The 25,284-nt window shown below is 39.2% G+C and overlaps 1 protein-coding gene and 1 long non-coding RNA gene across 2 annotated transcripts in view; one reads left to right on the forward strand and one right to left on the reverse strand.

The window, feature by feature from the left end:
* The window catches only part of LOC119869350, a 28,565-nt gene extending 4,058 nt beyond the window's left edge, over positions 1-24,507 (forward strand). Inside the window, exons 2-5 of the long non-coding RNA XR_005370913.1 lie at positions 14,567-14,626; positions 15,745-15,787; positions 18,462-18,551; positions 24,135-24,507. This is a non-coding gene — a long non-coding RNA (uncharacterized LOC119869350). The remainder of the gene's footprint in view (positions 1-14,566; positions 14,627-15,744; positions 15,788-18,461; positions 18,552-24,134) is intronic.
* The window catches only part of DCHS2 (dachsous cadherin-related 2), a 226,643-nt gene that overhangs the window by 86,044 nt on the left and 115,315 nt on the right, over positions 1-25,284 (reverse strand). Inside the window, exons 3-4 of the mRNA XM_038559070.1 lie at positions 13,298-13,529; positions 133-369 (exon numbers count right to left, since the gene is read on the reverse strand). Of these exons, the coding sequence (XP_038414998.1) occupies positions 133-369; positions 13,298-13,529 (469 nt within the window). The remainder of the gene's footprint in view (positions 1-132; positions 370-13,297; positions 13,530-25,284) is intronic.

Consider the following 25,284-nt stretch of genomic DNA (forward strand, 5'->3'; position numbering starts at 1 on the left):
CAAGCCACAGATCCTGTGGTCTTCATTCTTCTTGCATGGAGAAAGGAAAAGATTTATTCAAGATTACACAGCCTAAGAAAACACAGGAAATGTTCCAATAATGGATTTTAACAGAGTATAAGAAGTACTTACTCAAGGACTCTTTTGCTTTCACTGTTCCCACAGGACTGTCTTCAGGTACATCTTCATAAACTGAGAAAGTATACTTAGGACTTTCAAATTCAGCAGGTGCCAGTGTTGTCTGAAGAATGTGTATAGTGATGTCAGCATTAATGAGAGATGTGAGCCCGCCGCCATCTCGAGCACAGACCATCAACAAAAGTGTAGTAGATTCCAAATGACTAAGAGTTGACGTTAAGTAAAGAATTCCTGGTTAGGAGAGAGAGAGAATTAAAAAGCACAGAGCATGCAATACACACTGATAAGCAACAGTAACACTGGATCTGCGAATTCTATTGTGATGATTAATTTTATGTCAACTTGACTGGGGCATGGGGTGTCCAAACATCTGGTCAAATGTTATGTTGTATGTTTCTGTGATGATGTTTTGGATGAGATTAACATTTAAGTGGGCAGACTAATTCAAGCAGATTGTCCTCCTTCATGTGGCTGGGCCTCACTAAATCAATTGAAGGTCTAAATACAATGCAAAGACTGACCCTTCCCTGAGTAATGGCGATTCCTCATGCCTGACTGCCTTTGAAATGAGACATTAGTTTTTTTCCTGCTTTCAGTATTATACTGAAACATCAGCTCTTCCTAAGACTTGAGACTGCCAGCATCAGACTGAAACTACACCACTGGTTCTCCTGGGTCTCCAGGTGACCACCTCACTTGCAGATCTGGGATCTGTTTGCCTCCATAATCACATGAGCTAATTCCTTATAATAAATCTCTTTATATCTACATATATCATCTATCTATCTCTATCATCTATCTGCCTATTTATTATCTCTCTCTTTTATCAGTTCCAGTTTCCTGGAGAACCCTAATACATCTACTTTCCAATCCAAGAACTTGAGCCTATTTGCAAAATTATGGTCCAAATTCTGTTAGGTAATCGATATTTTCCTAGAGCTTAAACATTAGCCATCTTGGAAGTATATCAGTTCAGCAGTAAAGACAAATTGTGTTGCCTCTGTTAGGCCTTACAATCATATCACCAGCCCAGGATGATGGAATAGCAGAGCACGACCCCATAATCCAATGTAATTTTTGTTGTTGTTGTTGTTTAAAAGTTCTGTATTGTGTTATATAAACTGTCTTCATATACAAGTACATAAGTGAAAGACTGCTCTCTTCCTTCTCCTGTCCCCCAAACATCACAGTAGACCAATTCTTGCTATTATATGATAAAGTTAAAACATACCCCTTCCTGAATTCTAAACAGCTCATTCTAGACACTAGCTTCTAAATTTTTTAACTTAACAATCTGGCACAGGCATGAACAGTTCTGGTGCTTTTACACTTGTCCCTGAATGTTTCTCTCTCCAAAGTTCCAAGCAGTAATTGATTTGAATGGCCTCAAATTGGATAAACCTGACTGCCTCAGCTAATGGAGGACTGTAGGGTGGTCATGATCTGCCCAGGCATCAGGATCCTAAACCTATGGAATGAAACTACAATGTCATCTTCTGAGGATTTGACACCTGACCTGAACTAGATGGTTTAGGGCAGCTCTCTTTTTCAACTGGCTCTATCTTTGTTGGTGAGAAGGTATAATGTCAACAGTTTGGGGTAAGAAAACTTGAATAAGTGTTAAAACTGTGACAGTAGGGGGGGATTTGTGGGGGGTGCCTGGTTGGCTTAGTTGGTTAAGCACCTGACTTCAGTTCAGGTCATGATCCTGGGGTCCTGGGGTTGAGCCTCGCTGGGATCCCTGCTCAGCAGGGAGTCTGCTTCTCTTTCTCCCTCTGACCCTCCTCCTACTCATTATGCTCTCTTTCTCTAATAAATAAAAATATTTTTAAAATAAATGCTAAAACCATGGGAACAAGAATGGCAAGTTAGGCTGGTGTACATAGTGTGGGTGAGAAGAGAAGGTGTGAATGGTTGAGTTGGGGAGGGATCCAGTAATGCTGAGGAAACCAGTTATTTAATATTATTAAAACCACCCTTTCATATGCCAGTTTGAAAACAGATATAACAGATATTTCAGAAATGAACATGTTAGTTTTTTTTTTAAAGAGAAAGAAAAAAAAAACTACAAACTTATCACATGAATTTACATACAAATAAATGTAGTTGAACTTTGTGGAGCCTATCACAATATAATTGGCCAGGATAGTCAAATGAAGGAATAGTACAGTTTTTGCCATTCTATGAGAAGCTGGCCAAAACATCTGAATTGTCAGCTTTCTAGACGTAAAAAAAGATGATATCCATTCAGGTTTTTTTTTCTTTCTTTTAAGTCAAATCTGTCCTCTCACAACTCCAACTCCTGGTTTTCTATTTCTATTAGAAATTTAATGAAACATAATTAAATTATAATTATTAATGTTTCTCTATTGATAACACATCATCAATAACTGAAGTCAAATATCTTGTCTGACCTGCTCTGGTCTACATGGTCTATGGTCTACATAACCCATTTTCTGTAGCAGTTCCTTATCTAACATGATTTTAGGCCCTTTCACTCATGACTCATTTCTCCTGAGCATGCACCAAGTTGACTGGTGAACACATGGTTCCAGCTACAATCTATCACAAAAAAGAGTATAAACACTTTTCATTGGAATATTTTTAAAATATTAATGTAACCAAGGATTATTACACCAGCTATAGCAGCCATATTAAAATTTGGGTTTATACTGATTTGGTGATCCACCAAAGCACTCCATAATTATCACATAAATTTCTAAGTCAGATTTTTCCTATCTGTTACCGATGAGCTTTAAAAATTCTTTATTGTTAAAGTCTATGCTTGGTTAAAAAAAATAAGAACCCAAATAATACAAAAGTGTCTGACTACAAAAGAAAATGAAAAGTCCCTCCACCCCCAATCATCCCTACTTCCTGGGCATATAGTCTTCCAGAGTTAACTCAGTTCCAATTACAGAGAAATTTTTTAAGAGTTTCATTTTGCACCCTTGATGATTATGACAATGAAGAGATTAATGTCTGCCTCAACTGGACCACAACTTGGTCTTCCTGAATCCAGAAGACTCCTTCTGAACCATTTTTCAGGCGTGTATTAGAATAGGCTTCCTAAATCCACATCTAGATATGTTGGTGCCTCCCCAGGTTTTCAGGATGAAGTTCAAATGTCTTATCTCTATTGACCAAGTTGTTGGTAAATGAGCCCTTTCCAACTCTGTAACCCATCTCTGGGCAGTCCTTTTTGTCTCAGGCACAAATAGTTTATAAATATAAACTATTTATAAATATAAAGTTTATAAATATAAACTATTTATAATTTCCAGGATAGACTTTGCTCTTTTTCATTTGGATTGCTTCATCCTCTTCCTAGAACAACTTCTTGATCTTCTCTGACCTCTAGTCACATTTTGAAGCACCGTTTACATTTTGTCTGGTACAGGTGGGATTCATAGACCCTCCACTTTTATTTTATTTTATTTTTTTAAAATTTATTATTTTTTAATTTCATTTATTTATTCATGAGAGACACAGAGAGAGAGAGGCAGAGACACAGGCAGAGGGAGAAGCAGGAGCCATGCAAGGAGCCCAATGTGGGGACTCGATCCCCACTCTCCAGGATCACACCCTGGGCTGCAGGCCGCGCTAAACCGCTGCGCCACCGGGGCCACCCCCACTTTGTTTTAGATCCACCTTCTACGATCCCACAGTGGCTTACATACACATGCTTATCATAAATTTAACACGTATTTTAATGAACAGTTTTGATCTTTCTTATTCATTTACGTGTTCTTTAATTGATGATTTATAATTAAAATCAAAAGACAACATTTTGAAAATATATAAACAACAATTTGGTATCCTAATAATAAGAGACGTGGCAGGAAGGGTTGAGGTAGAACTAAACAGACTCATGGGCTGTCTGCAAGAGGGAGGGACAGTGCCAGGAAGAGGAAGGCAGAGAAATAGACCCCCAAATCCAGGAGCCTGAATGAGGAGGGTGAACCCCCATGATATTTGGCTTTGAAAACCAGAGGAGCTGAATTTCATGACTTCTTATAACTAGTGGGACCTAAAACCTGGAATTTTAAAAAATCAGCAAGATTGGGTCTGGGAGAGGTGGGAGGGTGAGAGGAAACTGAGTCCCCACCCTTAAAGAGTCAGTACAAGAAAAAATTGAATGGTTCAATCCATTGTGGTATATTAATACAATAGATTATTAATGTGGCATCTAAAAAGAATGAATATGCACGTTTTCACTTAAAAAATTTACACGCTACATTTTACATGGGAAAAATACAGAACAATATGTAAAGTATAATCATAGACACTAACATATACTTTATTTGTATCCCTCCCAACACACACAAACAGAAAAATATACAGGAGGCAACATGGAAGGATCTGAACAATGATAAAAAGAGGTCAATGGGTTGAGATTATGGGACAGTTCATTTTCTGCCTCATATTCCTATAGTTTTAATGAACATACGTGCTATGGACTGAATTGTGTCCCTTAAATATTCATATGTTGAAGTTCTAACCCCCGGTAGGGCTGCATTTGGAAGTAAGTAATTAAGGTTAAATGAGGACATAAGTGCAGAGCCCTGATCTTATAGGATCAGTATCCTCATACAAGGAGACATTAGAGAGCTCACTCTCTTTCCACCATGTGAAAGTAGAGAGGAGGCAACTGTCCACATGCCAGGAAGATCTCTCACCAGGAATCACATTGGCCAGCACTTTGATCACACACTTGCAGCTTTCAGAACTGTGAGAAATAAATTTCTGTTATTTAAGCCACTTTGTCATGTTTTGTGAGAGCAGCCTGAATGGACTAATATGTTAACTTTGAAATTATGGGCATATATGGGCATATATGGGCAGCCCAGGGCGTGGTCCTGGAGACCCGGAATTGAGTCCCACATTGGGCTCCCTGAGGGGAGCCTGCTTCTCCCTCTGCCTGTGTCTCTGCCTCTTTCTCTCTCTGTGTTTCTCATGAATAAATAGACAAAACCTTTAAAAAAAAAGAATTACATATGTTAAAATATTAAAATATTCAGGAAAAGAAGATACATTTGTCATAAAAATATAACTACTACCTTCTTGTATAGGAAATGGATACTATACTGAAGATTTAGACTGGACATGAAAATGTGTGTCTTGAAAAATAACTGCCAGAACTCCTGCTCATTCAAATGTGAACTACCCTGTGAGGTTCAGCTCAAGTTCTATGGTCCTTAATTCCTTCCCTGAATACTCTAGAGTATTTTCCAGATCTCTCTTCTGAAGGCCTACACTCTCTATAGTCATTACTGTGATCAATAGATGGAGTTTGCCCTTAACATTTTGATTTCATGGAAGGCTAACACAAAATTATCTTAATAGGACAGTGTGACTTTGTGACCTATAACCTTGATTGTACTTGAAATGTGAAAGTAGTCTCTTAAAAATAAGATAAACCAAAGGGTAGCTGATGAGTCTAGGAAAAGTAGAAAAAAAAAAGAGAGGCAGGGGATCCCTGGGTGGCGCAGCGGTTTTGCGCCTGCCTTTGGCCCAGGGCGTGATCCTGGAGACCCGGGATCGAATCCCACGTCGGGCTCCCAGTGGATGGAGCCTGCTTCTCCCTCTGCCTGTGTCTCTGCGCCCCTCTCTCTCTCTCTCTGTGACTATCATAAATAAAAATAAAAATTAAAAAAAAAAGAGAGGCAAATGTTAGGTGCACAGATTCAGGAACAGTCCTCAGAAAAGAAGAGAGATTGTTAGCAAACAGACTTTCCTATTATTATTTTTTCAGACTGTTTATTTCACTCTCAATGAAAAGTAGAGTAATGCAGAGTGCTATAAGTCAATAGGCTTTCATATCTTTGTTCTACTGACAAGAACATCCTTATGATGGGAAAGGTCCATCAGGCTATTTTAATTTGATACCACTAAACATTAAAATGATCTCATTTCCTTCTTTAAAAATCAATGCTCATTTATAAATTCTTCCAGATATGATTTTGCTTTCTCTATAGTGTGCCTAGAATGGAAAGGTAGGCTGGACATAAAGCCTCAAGTATTCAAGTCTTGTGGTAATTATGCTTTCCACTATAACCTGATAATTGGCATTCAGTTTGCTACATCAAACTAAAACTCATTACTAAAATGAGTTTGCTTAATGTAAGTGTGATGATAGGAGGAAGAGGAAGAGGAGGAAGGAGAACAAGGAGAAGGGGGAGGAGGAAGAAAGAGTATAAAAAGAAGAGGAAGGGGCAGCCCAGGTGGCTCAGCGGTTTAGTGCCACCTTCAGCCCAAGGCATGATCCTGGAGACCCGGGATCGAGTCCCACATCAGGCTCCCTGCATGGAGCCTGCTTCTCCCTCTGCCTGTGTCTCTGCCTCTCTCTCTCTCATGTTTCTCATGAATAAATAAATAAAATCTTTTTTTAAAAAAAAGAAGAGGAGGGAGAGAAGTGGTAGCTGGTATAAGGAACAAGTGAACACATGAAAAAGAAGAATTCTTGGGTCTACAACCATGGTGGGAAGCAGGGCAGGTCATGAAAAGGTCTGGTGGCCCTTAACAAAGATTTGGTCTTCAGCCAAAGAGCTGTGGGAAGTCACTGAAACATTTTAGGTAGGGGAGTGAAATGACCAAATCTGTCTTTATATTTGAGCAAGGTCCATTTTATGTCTCTATATATGAATTCTTTAGGCCTCTTTTGAGCAGTGACTACTTTTTTGACTTAAAAAATATATATTTATTTATTTATTCATGAGAGACACAGAGAGAGAGGCAGAGACACAGGCAGAAGGAGAGGCAGTCTCCATGCAGGGAGCTGGACACAGGACGCGATCCTGAGTCTTCAGGATCACACCCTGGGCTGAAGGTGGCGCTAAACTGCTGAGCCATCAGGGCTGCCCTCAATCTAACATTTTTAAATAAACTGAGGCATCTATTAAAAGTTGAGGGATTAGGGGTGCCTGGGTGGTGCAGTTGGTTAAACATCTGACTCTTGGTTTTGGCTCAGGTTGTGTCTCAGAGTTGTGGATCAAGTCTCATGCCAGGCTTTGCTCAGAGTCTGCTTGAAACTCTCTCTCTCTCTCCCTCTGACCTTCCCCACCACTTGGATGCTTCTTTCTTACTCTTTCAAATAAATAAATCTTAAAAAAAGTTGGAGGAACCAGAAAATATTATATATAGCTCTATAATATATATTTCTTATACATATGCATACTTATATATAATAATAAGATGGTCAATAAAATGAATAGCTCTGTTTGCCTATGTATTTATCAGCTTAGGATTTATGGCATTATATTTTCATATTTTAAAGTACAGTGATTATTTGGCTCTCATTTTTCATGATATTTGCAAATTATCATTAACCACCAGTGCAGGGACAAACTTTAACTTTAGAAAAATAGACATTGATTCACTTACTGGCTATTCATGAGCTTGGTTATTTTATGCTTGATTACTGAGTGTTTGGATTTGTACATCCAATTATAATGTGCAATAATGTTTTGCCTAAGTTCTTAATCTTGTCACTTCTCATTTAAATGGAGGAAAGTATTAGAATGAAATATTTTTTAATTGACAGACTAATAAAAGAACTTAAAGACAAAGGTTCCTCTCTTAATTAAAACCTAATATACATGTGATTGTACTAATTAAACAATACTGACTTTCAGAATCCAATCTCCTGAAAAAGCTGAGATGCTCTTAGCTAAGGTGATTATTCATAGTCAGAAAGCAGCCTGTGGGTCATTACTAGAATTATAAGCTATGATATAGTTAAGAACAAGCATAAGCACAAGGGGTGCCTGGATGGCTCAGTTGGTTAAGCATCCAGCTCTTGATCTCAGCTCAGGTCTTGATCTCAGGGTCCTGAGTCCAAGCTCTACACTGGACTCTGTGCTGGGTATGGAGCCTACTTCGAACAAACAACCAACCATACAATCTTGACCATCACCAAACATGAAGTCTATAAGTGTGGCTTTCTCAAAAATAGAGATGGATTAAGAAAAAAAAAAAAACAACTATGGGATATCTATACCAATTTCTTGTTGGTCATTGGCATTTATGATGTCTTTCTTATATTCAGTTTGTGAGAATATAGGAACTTATTCAGTAAATAGGTGACATTATGCTATTTATATCACACACAAATCTGGGTTGCTAAGTTGGAGTGGCTGAAAGGAATGGAATTTGAAAATTTTGTCTCATATTGGTAATGAAAAGGATTCATAAGAAAAACATACCCATTTTGGAAGATTCCACCAAATTCTATGTAGTCAGTTAAAAAGAGCATATAAACCAGGAGATAATTTGGTATTTCAAAAAGGCTTACACAAGAAGTCACAATGAGAGATCACTTTTCTATCTTACTCAATTGAGACAATGAAACCTATATTTATCTTAGCTTTGTGTTTAGTTTAAAAGGAAAAAAGGCATAATAATGGAAAGAGCCTTGAAATAGAACTCTAAGAAGTCAATTCAAGTGTCAGGTTTGTTACTGTGACTCGGCAAGTCACTAAGACTCTTAGGGCCTTTATTCTCTTAATTTGGAGATGGGCACAAAAGCATCTGCTTCATTTATGCCATAAATTGATGTAAGGCCCACACAGGCAATATATGGAAAAGATATTGAAAGGTGTTGTCATCTGAGACAGAGCAATACAGGGACAGATGACGGGTCTAGGAGAGGGTTTAAGTTCAATTCTGCCGTTTACTCACCGTGTATCCTCAGGCAAGTCAGTAAATCCCTTTCAGCCTTGATTCCTTCCTCCACTATATCAGGGAGCTGAATTATAAGGTCCCCGAGAATCTGTGATCTTATACTGAAAAAATCAGTAAGAAAACTCTCTAAAATGCTTTTGTTTCCTATAAATCAGCGCATACTGATTAGGTGTTCGTGATTAATTTTAGTCTCTGTCGTACAAATAAAAGGAAGTCATTATTTTTTTGGCATGAGTAGGCTCACATCCCTTATGAAATGAGATGTGGTTTTAATTTATTAGCTACATATCTGAATGTTCTAAATGTAGGAAAGTGGCAATCATGGAGAATTATGAGAATCATTACATGATATGAAATGTGAGCTTAAAACTAACATTAGAAAAAGATCTGCCCTTGAAATGAAGAAAAACAAAGTCTGTGCTACATTACTCACAGCCTATGTTAAAATCCACGCACCCTGTACAAACAAAAGATTACAACCAAACACAGAGGCATAGCTGCCTTTAACTCACTCGGTTACCCTTTTAATTACTTGTTCTTCTGTAATGCTAAAGTTGGATTTTGTGTACACCACAACTAAACATAGATCAGACAATAGGCAAGGCAACATAAGCTTTTGTTGCAAGTTGTATGAGAATGGGAATTTTTATCTGTCTTACTGGCTGATGTATCCCAAATACTTAAAACAGTGCCTGGTACATAATAGGTATCAAATAAATATGTCTTGAAAAGATGAGTTTGCTTCCATTTTCTTCTTTTGATAGATAAACTACACTCTTTGAAACTTTAATGGACTTCTCTTTATATCATTAACTTGCTTCTATAAAAAGAGGTAAACCAGAAGAACTTAACCAAAGGCAGTTTTAGCAAAAGAAGTAGTTGGGCTACTGTAAATGACCAACACAAATGTTTGAAATCTGACACCCTAAAGTAATCTGGCTTAGCAGTAACGTTTGCTTCAGTGTAAAATTACTAAGCAAATAGGACAAACACAAAAGCTAAAGGACTACACTTTTCATGCTACTGAAGAGAACACTTCAAACAATGGAAGAAAAAAATCTACATACAATTCATAAAATAGGATTAAAGACATAAAAAGAGCTATTAATAAGTAGGACTTTTGTGTTTCCTTTTTTTAAAACTCAAAACAGTGTGGTCTGCCTCGTGCCCACATCAAAGGAACCCAACTAACTGAGAATAGGAGAAATGAAGGCTCAGTTCAATATCTCTCTCCTGGTGCCCAAGCACATTTTACAAAAATGTTCTTTGAACCAACAACAAACTTAGAAAACCAGAAACAGAACAGGAAGATAAACCCACAAGAGAAAACAACCATGACATCACCACACCCCCTTCCAGTTTTCTCCAAAACATTTTTCTTACCAGATGAACACAGAAAGTCAAAGAGCTCTATTTTTAAAGTTTTAGTCTTGGTTGTGACACAAAGAGATCAATGGGCAATCTTTTGCCTTCAGTAAAACATGAGGCTAAACACAAAGTGTGTTAGCTTATAAAAGAACATGTCTGATATAAGAAGCAACAAAATGAAAGGATGGATGAACCAGTGAGGAAATGAGTAAATGTCTCTAAGAGAGATTTTTAGAGTAATTCAGGAAGAAGTGACAATGTACAAATTAGCTCATGAATTCTCAAGTCTTCTCATATAATATAAAACTACACAGATATACACCTATATATAAGTACAGGTGTATTTAGTATACTTAGTATATGTATCTAGAAAAGTGCTAGCCAGGTGGGAAGAGTCTTGGGAGAATTTTGACAAAAAGCGGGGGTAGGCCATAGCATTACCTACCACACTGTAATGGAGAAAGAAGATTTTAAATGAAATTTTGCTCTGTGTTATCAATGACACTCCCTTGCAGTTTCTTTAGAATATGTAGTAAGGCTTTAAATCACTTTTTAATTATTTCTAGATGTCATTTATTCATTCATTCTACAAATATATATTGATAGAAGCAATTTCTAGATACTGCATTTATACTGGCAGCCTCAGTGAAAACAGACCTTATGGCAAAAGCATGAAAGTCCAGCTTAATATTGGTTACAGCAATAACAACAGCAACACACACAGATTCAGAAGAGGAAAACTGTATTCCAATCCCATATTCCTTGTTCTACTCTTCAAGACATCAATAGTTAAATTAGTTTTTATGGCATGGCCTAGAAGCCTATTATGTACAATATTAAAAAAATGTATTCGGAGTTGTGGTCAGCCAACAGATAAACTTGAATTCAACTGTTCAAGTTGAAGACTGCCTGTTCACTAGGCAACTTTTTCCCACAGCTAGTCGTGATGCTGTTCAATTCTCTTCTAAAGGTTAAAGTAAAGCATTACCAGGCCTCATGAATTTCTCATGAGTTGTGATTAAGCGCAACCAAATTCTAAGCACTGTTAGAAAAATGTCTTCAACCTAAATGAACCGGCATCAAAACTGCCAACAATAATACCCCAAGGCTACTTCCATTACGAATTTGGTCTTTGCTTTAAAAAAAAAAAAATACTGTGATACTTCCCTAGATAATGACCCACATAAAGCGTTCTCCTTGATTAACAATGGCATTTGTCTTATAGCCTGTGCCAGGAATGGAAGCCTGTGGCTTTATTGAAGCCAGTGCAGCAGCAAGAGATCTCTTCTAAAAACAGAACACAGTACTGCTCATTCTTCAAGACCTTCCAGGAAAAACTAGACGATGAGCATGTTGATGTCTTTTAAAAACAATCTACTAAATGTTTTTAGATCCTGTGCCCTGATCACTGGCTGACCTATATATTTTTGGCAATGCTAGCGTCCTAGAGGGCCTGACAATTTGACAAGCAGTTTAGATGGATTTTGAAAAAGCCAAGATAAGCAGACTAATTTCCTAAAAAAAAGTATTTTCTTCTGATCTTTGAAATGCTAAAGGAGCCATGTCAGTGGATTATTTTGAGCAAGGGAAGGTCTGCCTTATTAAGACTGCCATTGTAAACAACTAATCCCCCAGCCAGTCACACACACCACATGTAAGTATATTTTCCAAGCAAGAAGCAAAGACTCTCCATCTACCAGGGATGGATGGGAAGCCAAACTAAGTTGGCAGATTAGATTTGCTATGTAAATTATTGTTTGTTGCTAGTGAATATGGTTGTTGCAAAGGGTATTGTGAAGATCCAATAAAGACAATGTACAGAAAATGTCTATTGTAGCACCTGACATTATCTTCATCACCGTAGAAGTGCATTTTACCCATGCTCAAGTCAGGTGCTTTAAGAAGAAATAAAATGTCAAAGAGATATCTGCACTCCCATGTTCACAGCAGCCAAGTTGCGGAAACAACTTAAATGTCCAACAACAGATGAACAGATAAAGAAAATATGGTACATACCTACATCAGAATAGTATTTGGCCTTAAAACTGAAGGAAATCCTGCAAAATGCAACAGTATGGATGAATCTGGAAGATATTATGTTGAGTGAAAGAAGCCAGTAACAGAAGCACAAATACTATATTATTCCACTTACATGAGGTCTCTGAAATAGTCAAAATCATAAAATCAGAGAGTTGAATGGTGGTTGCAACAGGCTGGCAAGGAGGGAGAGAGAGATGGGGAAATTGCTAACCAATGGGCATGAAGTTTCAGTTAAGCAAGAAGAGTAAGCTCTAGAGATTGTACGTTGTACTGTAACAACAATAATGCACTGTATGCTTAAACATTTGTTACGTGTTCTTACTACAATAAAGTAAAATTAAATTAAAAATTTGTAAAAGGAGAAATGCAAAAGAAAAAAAAATTGTTTTGTTTTGTTTTTTTAAGCATCGTTTTGGGACCAGATAGCTCCAATATCTCAAAAGTACTACAAGATAATACTATATACTTGAGATTTTAGATTTTCTTGTGATCAAGTATTTCAAACATTACTTTGTTAACCAGTAAGAAGGGGGTGATAACCTCCTAAATTTTTATTATTTCCAAAAGACTCAGTTTATCCACTGGACTTCTTTGGCAGATATGCAATTACCATATTAGAGAAGTAAAAGGAGCTTTAGATATCTTATCTATTCATACACTGAAATCATGGCCATCATCCTCGGATGGCAAGATCATATAACCGAGTGAATGGACATTTGCAAAATAAATATTACTGGCCAGCTGCTTCTCATAATTTACTGCCTTTAATCCTCACAAAATCTTGCAACATAGGGATTGATAGCACTGCTTTTAAGGTGAAGAGACTGAAGCCAATAAAGATTATAAGACCAGTAGGAAACAAGGCTTGAACTCAGATCCATGTCTCATGTAACCACAAAGCCTTGGTTCTTTACAATACACCTTGCTGCCTTCTGGAAGGTGAAGTGAGTCCTGCAACATCCCTGCTAAAAACAAAATAAAACAAAACAACAAAACAATTTTTGCCAGTTTTCTGGCTGTTACACAGAATCTGTTGATTTCAGAGGAAAGCTGTTCCAAGAGCACACACCTGTAGTAGAGTCGATGGTAAAAAGGGATGACAGGTGTCCAGGAATGAGCTCATAAGCCACTGTTCCATATATCCCAGAATCCCTGTCAGTGGCAAGAACATTGATGATCTCGGTGCCTGGCTGGGTCTGGCCACTAATGCTCGTCACGTAGGTTGACGGATTAAAGACAGGTTCATTATCATTCACATCCTCCATTTCCACACGAACAAAAGCTTGGGCACTTAGTCCACCCTGTTGGATAAATGAGAAATGATTACAAATGGATTTCTCCTGAACACTAAAATGTAGAATAATTCAAAGATCCTAGAACAGAATTTTAAAAGAACAACAAAGATATATATTCATTTTACTTTTAACCTTGAGATATGCATTCACGTGTATCCGTCCGTGCTTCAGCACTGATTCTTAAACATGAATGAGGTTATCACTTAAAACTCCTATGAGGCAATAAATAATTTCAGACTACAGGCCAACGATATTCAAGGCGTTTTTATTTTGTCCAAAGAGAAAAAAAAAAACAACACTTTTATCCCTGGGATAATTTTTAACTGCTAAAGAAGAAAGGTAAGGAAATTTCAGAGCAAGATGTAATTCAGAAAAGGTTGTCAGTGAAAGTCTCACTTAGGAATAGTAAAGATTGACGTATATGAGGGAGCTAGACTTCAGTAATCTGGAGGAAAAGCATAACAGATAGAGGAAAGAGCAAGTGCAAAGGCCCTGAGACAAGAGCACATTGTACGTCCCAGGCCTCTTCGGGAAACAGCAAGGAAGCCAATGGGGTGATGTTAGGATGGCAAGGGCAGGTCATGGAGGGCTCTATGGGTCTCTCAAAAAAGGACCTATTGGAGGGTTTTGAACAAAGGAGTGGCTTGAATTGACTTAAATTTTCACTGTAACTCTAGCTGCACCATTCAGAATAAACTGACGGGCAGCAAAGGGTGGAAGGAGGGCAACCAGTTAGGACCTTATTAGAATCATCAAGTCTGGAGCAGATGGTGGCAATGAAGGTAATTATCCTAAATATCTGGTATCAGATTTGTTTTGGAATTCTGAATTTTTTAAGTTTTAGAAAGATAATAGAGGGCATAAAGGAGTAGTGGTGGTGGTAGCAGTAGTAGCAGTAGTAGTGGTGAGAAGTAGATCCCATACTGTTTATTTTGTGTTGCCTCCAACTAAAAATCAGAGGAAGGGGAGAGAATACAATAGAAGAAAATAATCCTCTGCAATTTTTACTTTTCTAAAGTAAAACATGTGTTCCTACTTTACAGCACCATTTTCCATTTCTGTCTGGTGCATTTGGATACTTTCATCTTTGACAAAAATCCTTGGTAAGTCACAACAGCCTGGGCTTACTCACTCACTTGCCTCTCTCTCCCACTCTCTCTTTTTCTCTTCCTCCCTCCTTCCCTCCCTCCCACTCTCCATTACTGTTCAGGGATGCACTGAGCAAAGAGGAAGAAGGATTCTGCAGAAGAAAGCTTTGGCAGGAGATCAAGGGGGAAGCTCATGCTCACAGGGAGGGCGGGCAGAAAGAGAGTATCCTCTGGGATGAGGTTAACAACAAACCTGCAGATGGCTCTCAGGCTCTGAGGTCCCAAGTACCCTAGGTACTGGGGACTAAAAAACCATTGGGAAATACACCTTCAAAAATAGAGTGGTTTTCCATGTTCTGAGTTGGATAACACGCCAGGGCCATGTCAATTAGCAAATAGAACAGGAGAAATGGAGGCTGGCTACGACTGCGATGAAAATAAGGCAAGTGCCCCACTACCCTCCCCTTCTCCCCTCCCTGCCTTGTGCTTATAAAACAACCTGGGGCTGTGTCTGTCGCAGCCCTGCATGACCTGCAGGTCCACGGTGGAGGGCAGCAAGAGGGGCTGCCGGCTAATGGTCAACAGATGGAGTCCCACATGGCACCTGACAGAGGCCCCGCTGGTTCTCCAACCTGCCTTCCTTCTCCCTTGTTTTCCTCTGGCCTTTCCTTTCCCCTTGCTTTAATACTTCTCCTCGGGTTCCAGAAGTAAGCTCAGTTTGAGGAGGGGGTGAGAAAGCAGGTGGGAGAAGTGATGAGAAAGTGGGGAAGATGTGAAGAAATGGGTATTGCTCCACTTAGGATCTTTAAGAACAAAGATGTTAATTTCTAGGCTGTCCATGAAAATCCTCAATCAGGCAACGCTGCCAAAAACACGTAAAATGTTAGATGGACAACATGAAAAACGTATCCTCATGAAACAGTGAATCTTTCTGCAGGAAAATTATCATAGATCTCAGGTTTCCTGTTGTAGGAATTCAATTTTCATGTCATCTGTTGAATTCACCAGTGGTGGTGCTTTTCTCTCATAACAACCATTTGTGAATGTGTATTAAGTGTATTTTGTGTATCTTCTCCTTCTATTGTTCTAATTCCCCCTTTTAAAGACTTTTATGTTTTCTATCATTTTTACAGATAAGAAAACCAAAGCACAGAGAAACTAAGTGACTTGCCCAAGGTAAATGAGACTGTTCATTGCAGATCTGGAAATGGACCAGAGAGCTCTCCGTCCCCAAAATTCCTTGTGACTTCTTTTAAATTAGACTTTTTAAAGTATTGTGATGAGATAAATTCTACCTTTCATGAAAGGCTTGTTTAAACACAATGGTAAGGGCGATGTCAACCATGGACTCAGTCTTCGAGGAAAAAAGGAAGGCAGAGTCCATGGACTTAAAATCTATGCGACAAACACTATACAACTGGGTTTACAGCACAGCGGAACAATCTGGAGCCAAATGATCTGGGTCTAATGCCTGCCCTGCCTGCATCTGGGATGATAGACTGGAGAAAATCAGATAGTCTGGGCCACCTCTTCTGCAAAGCAGGAGACCTGTCACCTTGCAGGCCTGTTACTGGAAGGAGGGATATAATATGTATGAAAGTACTCATAATGGTTAATCACTATCAATAATAAGATTTCATAGACTCATTTTTCTAAACACTTGGGGCCAGATAGATTTGTCTTGGAATGTTTCAAGTTTTAGAAAGGCAAGATAGTGTGTCTACTTAGTCAGGTCTGGGGCAGTACTGCATAACCAAACACTTGATATCCTGCAGCAAAATGTATGAATAGACACATTTAGAGGGATTTCAAAAAACATGGATAGCTTTTTGTCAGTCCAAATCAGGTTTCTCTCCAAATGAGGCTTTAAAACTTTCCATCTTGAGAGGATGTTGAATTAGGTCAATTCTAATGCCCGTTCCAGGTTTCTGTTTTAATCAACTACGATGGTACTATCTGCCCCTTCTTATTATTTCTTTTACAATTGGAATCTTATAAAATTGTGTTGTATAATTCTCTCTTCATGCAGGGCTATCATCAATCTCTCTGCCATCTTTAGTTTATACCAAAATGGTTTAAGTCATTACTTTTGATTGCTAATATAATATTTGTATAGATGGAAATAAGTAGCTCAATAAAATAAAACAAACTTGCCATCTGAGAGCTTTGGGGGCTTCAGAACTACAGATAAGGAATCGTGGATCTTCATGATTCAGATATAGGCACAGAGTAGGAACACTAAGTGGAGAGAAACCTCAGTGCTGAAGGAATCCTTGAGATGGGTCCTCAAGAAACAATCCGGACTTTGGATCTCCAGCTGGTGTGCAATTCCAAGAGTCTGGAGGAGCCTTCTGAAATTGGGAGATATGGACCCAACATTCGAGATGCTAAAGTCTGGCTGCCATCTGGGTATCAAGGAGGGCCTGGTATGGTCCCTTCCAATAAGGTTCAAGGGAAGTCTTTGTTGTTAGTGATTCCAATTCAGAAAGCTGGGAAAATACTGGAAAAGTTAGTTCAAAGAGTTATAGACAGATTTTTGAGCAAACTAGAGGAGTTCAGGATCCAGTCCACTTTAGAGATGGATAACAAAACCTTAAAGAGAAATGAACAGAAACAGAATCTGGCCAGTGAAGCTATAGCCAGTCAAATCCTTCTCTTGCTTTACTTCTGCTTCTTCTCTATAAAAATCTTCCCCCAGCTCCTGAGGGTGAAGTGCTGCTAACCACTTCGAATTAGGTGCTACCAGATTCAAATTGATTTTTAAAACTCTTTAAAGAAATTTTAAACTCTTTAAAGAAATTGACAAACAGAAACAGGTGAAAATAATACCCTGGAAAATGTAATAGCATTTAAACAAATCCTCTGAGAAGTTGTAAGAAGAGTCAGCACACTAGTGTGGATGGAGAGGGGGATGGGTGAGTCCAGGGAGAGGTCCGGCAGGGTCTACAGAAATGCCTGGAGATTCAGGGGATCCCTGGGTGGCGCAGCGGTTTGGCGCCTGCCTTTGGCCCAGGGCGCGATCCTGGAGACCCGGGATCGAATCCCACGTCGGGCTCCCAGTGCATGGGGCCTGCTTCTCCCTCTGCCTGTGTCTCTGCCTCTCTCTCTCTCTCTGTCTCTTTGTTCTGTACATCAGTGGATTCAATCAGTAAAAAATGTGGCAGGTACACCTCCATACTAATTTATTTTACTTTTACTATATTAATGTATTATCCATATTAAAACATCACAAAAATGGAGTTTCAAATGATAAAATTCAAAGTTCTGTTTTCTTCCCAAATCCTTAAATTAAGGACACTATTGTTGTCCTTAATGAAGGGGCATGATCAAATCTAGGTGTCATCGATATCTGAGGTAGTAGTCAAAAGTTGTGTCTTGGGGCGCCTGGGTGACACAGTCGGTTGAGCATCTGACTCCTGATTTCAGCTTAGGTTGTGAACTCAGGGTTGTGGTATCAAGCCCTGTGTAGGTTCTGGGCTCAGCAGGGAGTTTGCTTGGGATTCTCTCTCTCTCCCTTTGCCCCTCCCATCCACGTTCTCTCTCTCTCTCTCCCTCTCAACATAAATAAATAAATCCTTTAAAAAATGTGCCTTAAAAATGAATAAAGGGGTTCCTTAGTCCAAAAGTTGATGAAATACTGAATTAACCAAGTCAAATAGGTCCTGTGCCTCAGGATTTCTCCCAGAGGCTTCCTTATGCCCATTTCTAGAGGGGTAAGTTTTAAGGTGTTTCACATTCTTATTTGACCACCGAACCTTCTATGGAAGGAGCACATCTGGAGACAAGTATCTCACACAACACAGTGTGCAGAAAGCTAATCTGAACTGATTTTTCTTCATTTCTCTCATAGTGTTCACCTCCCAAGTCTCTGTAGCTAATCTTCTGTCAAGACTATCCTGATAATGCAGCCTCTAAGTCATGCTGAGTCAGAACTAACCAGGTAAGCTACTTACAGACCTGGCCCTTAGAAACTGTGTGATAGTAAATGTTTGTTATTTTAAGCTGCTACGTTTGGAACAGGTAATACACCCCATAAAGTCTATCCCTGAGTATTTCTTAACTTTGTCTTATTCTTTCTCATTCTATCAACAAGTCGTGGTTTGTTTTGACACAATTTTAATCACTTAATTTTTTAAATTATAGTAAGAAAGAAGAGTCTGTCACTATAGTTTTAAAGATTAAGTGATTAAGGATATCTAGGTGGTTTAGTTGGTTAAGCATCTGACTCTTCCTTTGACTCAAGTCCTTATCTCACAGGTCCTGGGATGGAGACCTGTGTGGGGCTCTGTGCTCAGTGGGGAGTCTGCTTGAAATTCTCTCTTCTCCCTCTGCCCCTTTCACTTGTGCTCTCTAAAATAAATAAATAAATCTTTAAAGATTAGGTGATTAAAACTAAAATGGGAATGGGAATTACCTCAGATCGGAGGTGGGGGGGATGGGTGAAATAGGTGATGGGAATTGAGGAGTGCACTTGTTGTGATGAGCACTGGTTGTTGTATGGAAGTGTTGAATCACTATATCGTACACCTGAAACTAATATTACAAGGTTAACTAACTGAAATTTAAATAGAAACTTTTGAAAAATATATAGTAAGAGACTCTTAATCAATCTACCTGAATTCCAATCCCCTCAAGTTGGGAGTAGTTTGGGAAAGCACCAAGCTTGAAAACATATTGGAAGCTGGTTGTCTAGGGAAATCAGCAGATCTGAAAAAGTTTCTGCCATTATTTTTATTTCTATTTTAGCCATTGTCTGCCATTCATTGTCTCTGTTCTTGCCTTCTAGGCCTTCTCAGGCTCTTAACAGTAGAATATTAATATCTCATAGTTCTTGTGGGCTGCAGTTTTCTTTGTTAATACATTTTTGTAAGAGTTCATAATTCAGTGAGCAGAAGTGAAGGGAAATGAAAGTCCAATTTGTTAAGGAAAACAAACAGAACAAAACAGTAAGCTGCGGGGTCACCAAAGTCAAGAGAAGCAGCATCCAAAGAATCATTTCAAGTTCACTGAGAATTCGAATAAATGAAAATAAAGAAAGAATTTCAGGATGTGGCACACGAGAAATCATGTTTTATTAGAGAGAGTTTTACTAGAGAGGTTGGTTGGGAAGAATGGATCAAAGAAAGACTGCAAAGTGAGGAAAGGAGAGACAACTATTTTAAGTTGATTTGCTGTCAAAAAAGAGGAACAAAATGGTTTTCTAAAAAGGTACATGAAATTTAAAAAGAGATTATTTTTTAAAGATAAAAACCATTATTATTCTTTGAATGCTTCTGGGTGACATTCAATAGATTTTCAGGTATTGGGATCCCTGGGTGGCTTAGTAGGCAGTGCCTGCCTTTGGCCCAGGGCATGATCCTAGAGTCCTGGGATCAAGTCCCACATCAGGCTCCCTTGCATGGAGCCTGCTTCTCCCTCTGCCTGTGTCTCTGCCTCTCTCTCTCTCTCTCTCTCTCTCTGTCTGTCTCTCATGAATAAATAAATAAAATCTTTAAAAAAATTTTTCAGGTATCGGTGATGCAGGAAAAAGAGAAAATATTTACAAAAGTGATGCCCTTAGGAAGGCTATACTGGGTGGGACACCAAACATTAGATTTGTTTTTGATGAAAACAGACATCTTTAACAAGGTAATAGGAAAGAAAGCAAGGAATGTGAGCTGATACTAGGCAGGAAGGTCAGGATTTGTCCCTCAAGCAATTATATGGTAGTATTTTATTTTATTTTATTTATTTTATTTATTTATTTATTTTATTTTTATTTATTCATGAGAGACACAGAGAGGTAGAGACTTAGGCAGAGGGAGAAGCAGGCTCCCTATAGGGAGCCTGATGCTGGATTTGATCCAGGACCCCAGGATCATGACCCGAGCCAAAGGCTGAAGCTCAACCACTGAGCCCCCCAGGCATCCCTAAATCTCTAATTTTGTTCTTCTTCAAAAGTATCTTGCCTTGCGGCATCTGGGTAGCTCAATCAATTAAGCATCTGACTCTTGGTTTCTGCTCAGGTCAGGATCTCAGGGTTGTTAGACTGAGCCACCCAGGTTCCCCCATGGTAGTATATTTTTAAAACTGGTAGGCAATCAGTTTGAGATATAGTTCAGACAATCTAGCTAGAAAACAGGAGCAACTGGGTGGCAGCTTATTCCTGAAATTGGGGTGGGGGGTAATCAGTGAAACATAAGATAGAACAAAAGCAGCTGAATATTGGAAAGTGAGATAACATAATCTAGTAAAATTAAATGGATGCACCCTAAGTTTCAGTTATGCAGGATGAGTAAGCTCTGGAGGTCTCATGTACAGCATGGTGATTATAACTAATATTACTGTATGTATACATGAAATTTGCTGAGATTAGATAGATCTTAGGTGTTCTCACCACTCACTATGTGAGGTGATGGACATGCTAATTATCTTGACTATGGTAATCCTTTCATAGTGTATGCATATATCAAATTATGGCTTTGGGGCACCTGGGCAGTCCAGTAGGTTGAGCCTCAGACTCTTCATTTCAGCTCAGGCCATAATCTCAGGGTCATGAGATCAAGCCCAGCATTGGGCTCCACACTCAGTGGGGAGTCTACTTAAGTTTATCTCTCTTTTCTCTCTGCCCCTTCCCCGCCCCGCCCCCCAGCTTGCATGACTGTGTGCGCTCTCTCTGCTCTCTTTCTCTCTCTCAAGTAAATAATAGATCTTTTTTTTAATTTTTTCTTTTAGAATCAATATGGCTTTGAATTTCAAACCAGAAAGCTTCCTCTACTTTATTTTATTTTTTTTAAAGATTTTATTTATTTATGATAGAGAGAGAGAGAGGCAGAGACACAGGCAGAGGGAAAAGCAGGCTCCATGCAGGGAGCCTGACGTGGGACTCGATTCCAGGTCTCCAGGATCATGCCCTGGGCTGAAGGCAGGCGCTAAACCGCCGAGCCACCCAGGGATCCTCTAAATCTTTTTTTTTTTTTTTTTAAGAAAACATGATATTATACACCTGGATGTATATGATTTTTATTTATCAATTATACTTCAATAAAGCCAATGAAAAGATGAGTGTGTGCTTTCACTCTGCAAGTTTGCTTCTAGAGATCTATCTGCATTAGACGTAACTGTGCAGTACAACTTCCATAGCCAAGTTTTATCATGTATATATAATGGTGAAGGGCTAACTCAATTTACTTTCTATATTGCTAGTCTGATGCTACCCTCCCCTAAGCCTGCAAAGGCAAGATAGAATTGAAATAGCTTATCTCAGACACACATTTCAACTCCTGAATTCAGATGTCACAAAAAATAGAGATAGAATGTTAATAAATACATACCAAAAAGAGAGATTCATTTGGTAAAAATGAATGGGAAAAGGAAACAAGGAATTAGAGATAAGCACGGAATAATTAAACTATAGCACTTTATTGTGAAAAACCACTTGCTTTCCAATGTAATCCAATTGTTTCCATTATGCAATTTTATAGTATTCTCATGGCTTCCATCTATGAGATAAACAGCAGCAGCAGTAGCAGCAAAAAAATAGATTATTTCAGAAGTAATACCAGTAGAATAGGAGAAGTGATTAAGTTAAAAAATATTGACAGTCATCACAAGGATAAATAGAGCAGCAGCAAAGAAGCCCAGAACATCTAGGTATTTCATAAGAAAAAAATTTTCTATCGATAGATAACAATCTCCTAGTGACCACCAGCAAATGGGTTCCTAGCAGTTTTCTTCCAAAGAGCTTTCAGGATATATAGTAGAAAGGAAAAAGTATCAGAGGAAAGACCATAGATTATGAGGGTAATTATGTAAAGTTAAAGGTCTTCTGTTAAGATGCAGTTCATTGTTTTGAATAAATTCATTATGACCTAGAATCCAACATTCTGAACCTAAAATATCTTGTCTGAGTTCATTTATTCTTCAAATCCAAGCTAGATTGTTATCATCATTATTACCAGTCTTTTTGATTAGGGACATATGCTACTAGTAGATATTGCACAGAATAATTATGACAGATGCAGGCTTCACCCTGTAGAAATGCACAGTTCATCACAGAGGAAATTTATAAAGATTATGCAGGCAACAGTATAAATACTGCACACTGGATAATACATATATACACAGATGTACACACACGCTCACATAAGCACTATGTTGCTTGCCCTTGTATTTTCTGAGGCAATCAGAGGAACGTTGGAGACAATATTAAGTACAAACAAACTGCATAGTAAGCTGTTAAATGCTTATGATTGGGATGGAGGTGGGACAAATTTTGTAGTTTGTCTTTAAAAATGCATCACCAGGCCTGCCCCGGTGAGGATCCACTTCTTGGTGGGCTGCACATGCAGCTCCCTCCTTGGGTGTTCCTGTGCGGCTTCAGACCCACATTATGGTCAAAAAGGAGAAAAGGCCACTATAAGGGGAAGAAAATGTCCAAGAGCTGGGGAAGGAGGAGACCTTGAAGCTCTGATAGGCCACCTCCAGACATGAGATACTAAACACTCAAATTGTAGAAATGCACATTCCCCACCTTCACCAACATTGAAAGTGTTTTTCTCTGATCATCCTGAGAAAGATGAATTGGCCATATTCCCTACATAGATCTTTGGGTCTTTCATTTGGCAACTAAGGTCTGAGACCAAGTCAAACCAACGAGGGGTCCTTTAAGTCAAAGTGGGTATCAGATGGTAACCTGGAAGACATTGTTAATTCTTTTTTTGGTGTTTTCCAGGAGGGTACATGGGATTACATCTATCACTATGACATGCATGACTTTAATCTGGATGCATTAACATGGAGCAAGCTGTCCCATGAGGAACAGGGTCCACACCCAAATTGGGCTGCCAAATTTCTGTCACTCCATAGGGGAGCATAACCATGAATGGAGGCTATTGGAAACAGTCAACAAAGGTGGACAAACACACCCTGAATTCAGATACGCTCCACTAAAGTCTGAGGAAGGAAAAAAGGCAAATGGGTATGGATTCAGATTATCCCCTGGGGAATATAGTTTACTCCTAAATCTAGCATTTTGATAGCTGTGGTCTGAATGCCTCAAACACTGCTTTTGGGGGATGTCCATAGTAAGAAAGAAGAAGAGTCTGGAAGTATACTTCTTTGATGAGTCATACTTCTATAACACCACAAAGAGCCTCTGGTTTGCAAGAACAGCTAAAGGGACTGGGTCAGAGAAGAAAAAAACATAAACAAGGCAAAAAAAAAAAAAAGTGAAAAAGTAGAGCAGTGAAAGTGATAATGAGCAGGAATGTGGGGAAGCCGCACCCAGGAGTCCCTAGGTGGTCAGAAAGGTCATCACAGAGGATGGGGCAATGATTAGCATTGAACAAATGCTCTCTGCCCCAGGTGGCAGGAAGAAGGAAGGATGGTTCTGATGAAGCCAGTAGCCTTGACAGAGCTGAGTCCTTACACCAACGCCATGCTGACCAAGAAGCATGAGCTGCTCTATTGTTTACGGGGGCATGTCTGAAACAGGTGACTGCCAGTTTATCCTGAATGATTTGTACTACTTTGAACCCCACAGGATGGAAAAATGGAAGACATTAATACAGATGGATTCACAAACTCAAGAGCACCCAAAGGAGATAAATTTGGAAGAGGGCACAGATGAGGTAAAAAATGCAGATGAAGATGAGGAGGACGATGACATCAGAGAGGAAAGTGGGGAGGAAGATGAAATGGAAGAGCACTCACATTTGGCGTCTGATGAAAAGTATGTGGGCCACCTGCCCAGGACCTAGCAGTAGTGGGTGAGGCTTGCAAGGCACCACATGGAGCCTAACACAACTGACAACAAAATGCTGAAAGGAGCCCAGGCCATGATAAAAACTGTCTTTGATTACTTAAGATGCTACGCTGGAACAAAAGTGAAAGTGGATAGTGAATTCTCTCAGTATCACTGGGTGCTATTTCCAATACACTGAGTAAAACAAGGGAGCTGCAAAGGTTGTCTTTTCCAGAGCCTTAAGTATACCAAAAGCTCTGGTGAGCCCTACGCCTTCCTCTAGGAGGGGACTCTGCACCAGGGTGGTGTATGAGCCCTGTCCTTGGTGCTCCGATGCTTTGACACTGGGCCTTGCCAATCCTGGAAGATTGCCTAGGATCAGGTGAGCATGCTTTTCCAATGCAAATCCATCAATCTGGAGCCCCAACCCCAACCAGATCCTTTATTGGGCTTTCACCTCTCCAGGCCACTACTTACCTGCCCTAATTACTCCAAGGGAGCTAGAGATGGCCTCTAGGCCCCAGGGTTCATTGAAAGTACTCAAACTAGCCAATCCCAAATCACCCTATTCTGCTTTTCTCATTCCTTCCCTTGCCCACAGTTCCCCCCCTCTCCCGTCCCCTCACCTACCTCAGTGCTTTCCATTGTGCACATACCCAGCCCCACCCCATGGGGTGGTGTATGACACCTCCTCCACCCCCTGCCCCATCTTGGAATTTATGAGCACAACAAACTGTTTTTTTCAATGGCAGCCATCTCCTTGCCCATTCCTAATAATAATGAAACCAATAGTAAGCCACTCAGGGGACACAGCAGCTCCAATCTGTGCCAGGGCCTGGTTTAGTATGAAATCACCTAAAGAGTAGGGTGAGAATTTGAATACGAAGTACCCATAGGGAGGTTGTTTCTCTTCAAACCAAACTAAAATATGTTGTGCTTTGTTGGAGCG

This window comes from Canis lupus, chromosome 15 (genome assembly GCF_011100685.1).
Source record: "Canis lupus familiaris isolate Mischka breed German Shepherd chromosome 15, alternate assembly UU_Cfam_GSD_1.0, whole genome shotgun sequence".
Taxonomy (NCBI): domain Eukaryota; kingdom Metazoa; phylum Chordata; class Mammalia; order Carnivora; family Canidae; genus Canis; species Canis lupus.